The 9,953-nt window shown below is 32.3% G+C and overlaps 1 protein-coding gene across 1 annotated transcript; it reads right to left on the bottom strand.

Moving 5' to 3' along the window:
• Window positions 1-382: 382 nt before the first annotated feature.
• LOC108204500 (vesicle-associated protein 4-2) lies at window positions 383-6,057 on the bottom strand. Its single transcript, XM_017373974.2, has 7 exons — window positions 5,624-6,057; window positions 1,821-1,891; window positions 1,589-1,670; window positions 1,365-1,483; window positions 1,028-1,105; window positions 777-896; window positions 383-696 (listed from the first exon to the last, which is right to left on the bottom strand). The coding sequence occupies exons 1-7, from the start codon at window positions 5,886-5,888 to the stop codon at window positions 637-639; spliced, it is 795 nt and encodes a 264-aa protein (XP_017229463.1). The 5' UTR covers window positions 5,889-6,057; the 3' UTR covers window positions 383-636.
• Window positions 6,058-9,953: the final 3,896 nt, after the last annotated feature.

A 9,953-nucleotide genomic window follows, 5' to 3' on the forward strand; every position in this document is an offset into this window, starting at 1 on the left:
ACTTTGGACAACAGACTAACAAAACTGATGCCCCCAAGACAGCATTGTTTTTTCCGATCTTCAAATACTGTCACTTGAGCGACTATACCAACATAGTGTATGTTATTTATATACACATGAAATCTATCTGATTAAAGTAACAAACAAGTTAATAGATGTTCCGATCAAAATTATTACTGCTGATTAGTATGCTTTCAGCAATAGTGAACATGAGAAGAGCAAGGAACACGAGCAAAAAAAAATAGACAACATTTTCAAAAAATAAAACCTACTTCTTTGAACTAATCTTTGTTATTTTCCTGATGTTGAGGATTTCAATCCATTAGATATTCTAGATAAATGAGGATTCAAACTCAATAATTTCAAGGATAAAGGAAACGACTGATTCAATGAGGCAATTTGTATTCCAACATAGCACCTATACATTTTCACTTATACCGGATAAAGGAAACAAATTAAAATACATTATCTACAAGTTCGGCGTTGGACAATAAAGATAATCGGTGCCTAAAATTACAAAATTAACTCCTCTCTGAACATCTCCAGAAAACAAAAAAAGAAAACTTAACGAAATGTTACATAATACAACGTCGACATAGGCACCTCAAGTAACTTCAGAAAACATGAGCAAGCACTTTACTCTGAATCACCTCCCTCCACCTGCTGTCGAGCCAAATATCTTTCCCGTCTTTCTTTCTATAAGAAATAAAAAAAATGAGTAAACATCTAGTAAATAATTTAAACAGGAGTATATTCAAATCTAAGTAAAAACTCACCCATTCATCTATGACTAGTCCTTCACCGATAATCTTTGGGCCTGTGTCTTCCGGAGGCTTTTTGCTAGCCTCAACAGCAGCCTCAGCCTCAGCAAGCTGACGGTTTAATTTCTCAAGCGCCTTGCAATGGGAGAAGGAACTAAATCAGTAAAATGCACAACTGAAATTTTTAAGAAGCACATTTTAAACCCATGTAGAAGATGGAACGGCAATCACACTGTAATATTCATATAATAATAAGCAACTCTTACAGGGGTAGGATGTTCCACATCCAGAAACACAACCCGCAATATCTGCTCAACAGCAACTTGATCCTTCTGTTCATCAAACTGACATGAAATGAAAAAATATATTAGAGACAAAATTAAAAAACATGGCAGCAAAGCACAAGTAATTTCAACTTCTCAACAGGAAACTACAGAGAATCCCATTCTCCACTATTGCAAATCCCAAATGGACCCTGCTTACCAAGATATTAATTATCTTAATATTCAAAATTCAACTTAAGTGATGCAAATTTGATTACAATGTGGCAACAGAATGCTATAATGCTCCCAAATAAACCATCATGACAGGTACATAGCATACCAGTTCAGGTACATAGTCCATTGGTCCTTGCACCTTCAGGCTCATGATCTTAAACTTCACCCTGCTCTTCTGATCCATTGGCTTCTCATTGTTCTCTGGAGTCTCCACAAACTTAAATACTAGAAAATCAAACAAAATACAAGCTAAATGAATACAAAACTCATGTGCATTTAATTATCTATGGAACTTTTACACAATGGGAAAGAATCTGAGTTAGAAATTACCAGTAGCTATAAGACTCTCGCCAGGGGCAAGAATAGCCCCTGGAGGACGCATGAAACAGCTTTTCGGTGCAGTTGTTTGGAACTACAGCAAAAAAAAAAAAAAAAAGCATTCATTAGGTTAGCTGAGAATACCAAAAGTCATGAGTCAGAAATGGAAAACATACTACTGAGTAACACATATGCAATGCATTCTGGTTAGGATTAGAAAGCAAATTACAAGCTCGTAACATACCTTAAAAGCTACATAAGATTTGCTTGTATTTTTAATTCCAATAGCACTTCGGACTTGCTTGCCAGGTTCATCTGGCGAACAAATAAGACTTAAAACTTAAGCAATACCAAAAATACTACAAAGTAAGCAACAAGAAAAATGCAGCCTGTCATATTCTAATTATAAAGGTCAATAGTTCTATAGTAATAACTAACGCTTAACATTCATACAAATATACTCCCTCCGTCTCATCCAATTCTATACGTTTTTTTTGACTGCTCGACACGCACTTCAATGCTCTTATAATATAATAAGTGCTTCTAACTTTATAAACCCGGAAGCGGGCTTATAAGTGGTAGCCAAACACCCCCATAGTTTTGTAACTTATTTTTAAGTTTTTTTTTTCTGAATGAAAATTTAGATGTTAATTTTTATTCAGAAAAAAATAATCTTTAAAATAAGGGGTCATTTGTTAAATCTGAACAAATATTTCTGGATGACTGAAATTTCTGAATGATAGCTAATCTGAACGAAAGCTATAATGTTATTTGTTAAATATTTTTTGAAAAGTTCTGAATACAAATTTATATAATTTTCAAAATTTAAGTGTTTCACTTTATTAAATTTAGTTTATTTATGACTATCAACCATTATTATATGTATTATTAAACTTTTATAATTAATATATAAATTATGATGGAAAAATTAAAAAAAAAAAATATTCATTTTAAAATTTTTAATTACAAATTCATATGATTTTTCAAAACGTAAGGGATTCATATTCTAGTGTTTCTCTCTATTAAATGTAGTTTATTTATGACTATCAACTATTATTATATGTTTTATTAAATTTTTATAATTAATGTGTAAATTATGATGGCAAAATGATATTCATTTAAAACTTTTTTTAATAATAAAAAACGTTTATACTATTATTGCAAATAATATTTGTTCTGAGAAGGTGAGTCAAGTTGAAAAACGTTTCTTGACTATCTGGATGGTTGAGGGAAGTTTTTTGACGCGAGTCGTCCAGCTGATTTCGCGTGTGATTCAGCTGTTAAGAACTTCATCAAACAGTCTTAACAGATAAAATGGATCGTCCAGTTCAGCTTGGGATGGTTCACTCATTAACAAATGACCCCTAAGTTACAGAACTATACTTTACTGGACATTAAAGTACGTGTCACGTCCCCATTCCCCAATGTATACTACTCAGGGGGGCAGAGGGAGTATTCTTTTGTATCCAAATGATATATAATACAAACATATAATCTTTTGTATCCATATATTATATAATGCAATCACTGAATCAGTACAGCTATGTCCAAGCTAGAGATATATGTCTGCTTAAATACCAATATAGCATTGCAAATTTGCACTATTAATTATCGAACTTCAAAACAAAAATTTAAGACACTATAGAAAGATTGTGCTTTCACGAGAAGAGATATCATCAGAGTGAACCCTTAGCAGGACAACCTTTCACAGTTCTGAAGTGTGTACTTCGAAATAATTAAAATATTAAACTTACTTTCTGCAAAAACATTTAGGCAAGGCAGGGCATAAAGCACAAAAAGAAATTAAAAATTAAAATATTAACAAAGTCATGAGTTAAAAAATTTGGACTTAAAAATCTCCCAATTCCCTTGCGGGCCTGATAATTCTAGCTGTATAAAATCCATTATTAGTTAAAGGCTCAAATAGATACAAAAATCGAACAACCGTAGCACGTGTCCATATGAGCGTTTTCATGGAGTGGATATAAATGGCAGTACCTTTTGTCATGAAGTCTGTTTTTTTTAGCTCAAGTCTATTATTCCCTGTTCTTGGTCATACCAACATGATGAATCAACTTTCTACATATTCCAGTAACCTAGATATTGTGTTATTGTGTATAGTGTTTCGGACACCGCACATATTGACTCAGAATTTCTGAAACCAGGGAGGGACTCTATCCAACTTTTTCTACATGTGTACGGGAACATGACAATATTAATTAAAATATTTTGATACAAAAAGTTGACAGAAACTCAAGTTATACATGTTTATGTATAAGAACTATAAGATTAGGCGTCTTCTATTCTTTTTGGCATTTCTCCTTCCCTTTTCCTTATCTTTTTTGTCATCACAAGTCCACAGATGATACAATCTATAGTATTTCAGTCAGTCAAAGTGCTAACAATTCAGTCAAAGGATCTGATATCTGATACAGAATAATTGACAGGTCATGATCTTGACACGGATACTTCAACGATACACTATAGTAAATTAATTTATAATGGTATGGAAGAGAAGAGAATGGTAGAGTTTTTAAGAGCCTTATAACAATTATGTCTACCCAGGCTAACCAATCCTGTTACCTAGATCTAATATAACATTAGAAACATTAACCATATAAGTGATTAAAAGAGATTATATAGGCTGGGGTTACAGGTCTATGTATAAAACAAACTTCAGAGATAAAAGTGTTTAGTACTATGAGCTCAGAAACCTAAGCTGATAGGCTACCCTACACGGACTCTTCAGTTTCCACCGCTGCACATGAGTAAGATCCTTGGAACAAGTCTTATTCCATATCAAATCATTTTAACACTTAGACCAGCTCAAAGACTGAATGTGAGATGAACTTAGAATATGAAACGAAAAAGAAAAAAAAGACAACACATAGTATTAAAGCGAGTATGCCTGTTCATAATAGAAATCCAATGCAATTAGGTACACGAAAAAATGATTTGTAAAATCCTTTAAAAATTGTGTATTATGCTTACAATACTTGTCAACTAAATAAAAAAAAATCCCAATCGAATACATTATACCCCCCCCCCCCCCCCTCCCTCCCTCAGTCTAGTCTCCATAAATACAACAAGATCATCAAAATGTCAAGTCCGGCACTGAAATGTGTGGTGTACTGGTGTCTAAGACTATTAGAAACACTACACTTTTCCTTTGTTCCTCGTCATCATAACTACAGGGTGGAAATCTACTTTTGAAATTTAGCACACCAAATTTGTTGCTTTTTGCAGTACACAACTCATTACAGACCATTATTCCAATTTCCGTAAGTTGATTCCAGAATTGTAAGGCCCTGGTCACAAACACCACTAAGGTACTGTTTGGGGTTGCTGTTGCAGACCGCAACAGCAGCTTTTTGCTAAAAAGCAGGTGAAAAACTGTTTGGTAAATCGAAAAGCAACTTTTCTGAACAGCAGCTTTTAACTGAAAAGCTGCTGTTAGAAAAAGCAGGTCCTCCCATGCTTTTGGAAAAAGCTGCTTTTCAGCTTTTGCAGAATGCTGTTATAGATTTCATTATAAAACCTCACCAAAAACATTATTTTTTTTAATATTATAACTCAAAATAAGTAATATCAAAAAATTACCAAACAGTTATCTGATTTCTACAACAGCACTTATTTTACCGGCACTTTTTCTGACAGCACAGCATCTTTTTAACAGCACTCCCAAACAGACCCTAAAATAAGGAGCATAAAACGCTACAATGCATCTCCGCAAATTACTTCAACACATTGTCCAACTACCGCAACATGCCACGTATACCAAGCTTTCAGCAACCAGAGAGTCCATTACACTACATTAATCGGTACAGCCAAAACAATCAAAGCAACTACTCACTTCTCGAATCTCTCCCTAAATTCTCTACAGTCTACACCACATTAAAAAAGAAAAGCACCAATTCTAATTTGTTCCAAAAATTAAATCCACATAATGACTAATCACACATACATCAAAAGAAGTACTGATTAATATTTCAAAACTCAACATAAATAAATAAAAAATTGAAGATATACAATAAGAGTATGACTTACAAGGAAAAAAGAGTTTATTAGGTGGATCGAGGCGCAAACGACGTCGTGTCGGGATCAGAGATCTGGCAACTGAAGAAACAGAGCTCGTTTGACTTTTAGCGGCGTCAGGTCCTCGGTTACTCTGACTGTGTAACTGTTGATTCTGATGGCGATATTGAGATGAAGACGACGTCGTTGAGTTGGAGTTGACGGAGTTGCGGAACGGGAGCTTGAAGAGGCCCCACACTTTGCCGTCGGACGAGGAGTTTTCGTCGGTGATCGCCATCAGGTCATCAGAATGTTATCGGGACTCGAAACGGTGTCGTTGGAAGGTGGAGTTGGGTGGGTGGGGATGGCTTTTGAAATTTAACGGACGAGTGAATGATGAGACTCGTTAAAGACTCGACTTACTTGACTTTGGAAATTTGCTCTTTTTTTCTTTGTTTTTCCAGATCGATATATTAGAGTCAACGGTTGAAACACGCTGTAAATCCGATTGAATATATTATATAAGAGTTAAGTTCTATGGAGTACATAAAAACATTGGAGTATTGGAGTACAAATCATAATTTTTTAGTTTGATCCTATATAATATCTTTGATTATCCAAATTTTGATATAATCTATCATTTATAAGTTGTCTTTCACATAATTGTCAATTAATCATTAATATCTTTCAACTTCAACCAGTATTAAGATTATTGTTCTGCTTATTAGTTATATTGTAGAATATAGAGTCCTATGATTTATAAAAGTAATTATTCTACCATTTATAAAAGTAATTATTCTACTATTTGATCACGATGTTTATGTTGCAGAACATAATGTGCAGGTTGTCAAATATTTACAAATATTATTGGACAAAAAAAAATTGAAATTTAGATGACTAGATTACATTTTATCAAACTTTGTACTCCAATACTCCAATTTTTTTTGTACTCCATAGAACTTAACTCTTTAACTATATATTAAAGAATAAAAATTAAATATAAATTTAAGAATAAGTATAAAGAATATTATTGGAGTTGTGACTCTTAAATTTGTATCAACTTATTATAAAATTAATATTTTATATTATATTTAAAAATTAACTAAGAAACTGTCAAGAGCAAAATAAAAATTAAAACTCCACTGAGCTCCTGGAAAATCTTTAAAAATTTAAGAGTCCGTTGTCTCTCCTCTGTTTTAAAGACCATGCAGGAGCTCATAACTTTTTTTCTTGAATATAATATTATTTTCTTTTCAACTTTACCTCTAATATTTTTCTTTTTTTATTTTTTTCTCTCATTTATATGACTAAAATTTAAATAGAAAACAAGTATAAAGAGGAGTATTTATATGACTAAAACATGAATAGAAAACAAGTATAAAGAAGAGTATTGGAGTTTACAATCTTTTTAATATTTTAATTGAATGGGAGTCAAATATTATATTATTATATTATATTTTAAAAAGTGGTACAGGACCTCTCTTTCTAAGATACAGTGGACCCAAATCACATTTGTTACTGACATCAAATTTGCCGTGGAACAGTGTTGGGCCTGACCAGACCAAGCCCGCCGAAGAAGTACAAGAAGCCCAAGACAAAAGGAGCAGCCCAGCTCAGAAGGAAGAAAGTGCTATAAATACAAGGAGAGAAACCAGAGTCAGGGACTCAGGGTTCCTTTCAAAAAAAAAAAAAAACAGAGTCAGGGGTTGAGGAAACTGAGAGGGAGAAGAGGCTCCCAACAAAGAGTTATTCGTTACATTCTCCGACTTGAACGATACGCATGCATAGTCCTCCCTTGATTGTTTATCTCGGTGTGTTTTAAAATTTTATAAAATATAATTTCATAAATTATTTAAAAAAATTATCTTAGATAATTTACAGTATGTGCCAAATAATGAAAATACGGTAAAGAAATTACATGAATGGAAGGAGTAATTCATAACACTAACAAATTTCATGACAAATATGTTGACGAGTACACATAAGAATATACAATACACAACAAGAGCTAGCACAGGAAGTATATATAGAGATGAGAGTACTTGCACCCACAAAATAGACTAGAACTTGAGAAGATTAACATTATTTCTACAGTTTACATTGATACAAACTCACGAACTCAAGAATACTAATTAAGACCCCAACAACTCAAGTACATAACAATCCTCAAAGACTCCTCAGCAGGAGGATTAGCTTTAGCATTAGTTCCCTTTACATAAGACTGCTTCACTTCCGCACTACCACCAAATGAACTCAATGACTGCTTTGACGATGCGAAACCGTTAGAACCAGTCCTAGATGACTTCGAGGACGCAGACTCACCATTTAATCCTCCTCTTGTTTTCATTTTCTATACGGATAAATTTAACACGATACAAGCATACACTCCTAGCTAGAGGTGATAGAAGATAAGGAGAGACTTGTGGGGAATTTATACTGTAGCTGACATTTCAAAACTGGTGACTGAAACAGCTGGCTACAAGGGGACTATAAAGAAAACCAGGGGCGTATTTTGCATAGCTAATTTTGAACCAATTTGTTTACTCAAGCTCATACAAGGACAAGAATACATGCACAACCGGCTTTTCTTTTTTGCTTCTTTAACGTAGTCACCCATCTTTTTGCGGACTATTGGCGTCGTTGATTACTCTCACGTGCGTCAGAGTTTTGGATAACTTAAAAAATTGCTTTCAAAATTTAAATACTTGTTACTTATTGATAAATAAAAGATTAATTAGAGAAGCTAGATAAAAATTCAAAAATGTGTGTTTTACAAAACTAAACGTAAGTAAATATCTAAATGGTTTAACATTTTTAACGATATTAGTTAAAGTTAATTAGTTAAATTACATAAAATACCAATTGTTTAAATTGGTTGAACATATAATACATTACAAATATTATACATTGATGGTACTGATTATATTGAGTCGTTATATTCTATAATGTTATGTTAATATTATTTCAAGTTATTATAAATAAAATATATTATTTTAATATGATAATCCATATTATCAACATTTTATTACGTATCTCTAGAAATTGATCAAATATAGTTAATATAAAATGATTAATTATTTATTTTGTTAAGGGGAATGACTCATCAAAATATTTATTTCTTTTCATTATTTACGTTTTCTATTCATTTTATGTTACCAAGATTTTTTATAAGGATTTTGATGCGTTCGGAAGAGGTATTTTTAAATATTATGTTCCAAAATTTTTTATTTTGTTTAAAACTATGAATCTTATATTTTTATAAAAAAATTGAAATATATTATTCATAAGTACCTCTGCTAAACACGTTAAAATAGGTGAAAAAAATAAATCAAATGATATTTTTTTGGACTATAGGACAGACAAAGCCTGTTTGGGTTGGGCCGTGCTTTAGAAAGGTCAAGTTTCTCCCTACACGAGCTAGGCTAGACTTGTTACAATTAAATTATCGGGCTTTCAATATTGTTTTGGGCTATTAATTTGGTTATGCTTTGCCAACCAGCTTGCACAATATAAAAACAATCAATCTTAGGCTTAGGCACCAAGGATTCAGTTTTATAATATTGGTTTTGTTATAAATAATATATTTATGTGGATGTCCTTTGGCTTTTCACTAGCCAAACCTTTAGCTTTTCACTAACTAGACCTTTGGTTTACTTATAACTGATTTTGTAATCTTATATAAAGGACATGTGTGTAACACATATGATATATACAATCACATCTTCTCCTTTCTCTCTTGTCTATCTCTCTCAACAATCTCTTTACATATATTATTACATAACACGTTATCAGCACGATTCGCTATTCTGTTTTGTTTCTATGTTGTAAGATTCGCTATTCGTGTACTCATATTCAAAAGGATCATGATTTGAAAATTTGAGATGGGATAATCGACGAGCACTTATTTTGGTGCAAAGAGCGAGTTATACTTTCGGATGGTAAAGGTTTTTATCATTGATTTGGGTAAAGAATTTTCTTGAAGCAAGGGATCTTGAACTTACAAGAATGTAAGATTTTAAGGTACGCCTCCTTTCACTATTCTTTACATTTTATGATATTATACTAAATAAACGTCTATGTTTGAGTTATATGTTAATCTTGCATTTCTCAAAAAAAAAAAAAATCACACTAAATTTGTTGTTTGTCAGAATTAATAGATTTAAGATATTTGTCCATCAATTTTCTACAACTTTAATTGGTTAAGATTTACGATATTATATATGTAAGTTTGTGAATTCATCTACATTTACATATGCATGGTATGACTTCGGTTGTAGGTATTGTAAATTGTTTTCTATCTAGTTTGAGTAACATATATTTGCTTAATCTTAATATGTTTGTGTCTCTCTCTGTATATTTGTTA

The sequence above is a fragment of the Daucus carota genome, chromosome 1, assembly GCF_001625215.2.
Source record: "Daucus carota subsp. sativus chromosome 1, DH1 v3.0, whole genome shotgun sequence".
Taxonomy (NCBI): domain Eukaryota; kingdom Viridiplantae; phylum Streptophyta; class Magnoliopsida; order Apiales; family Apiaceae; genus Daucus; species Daucus carota.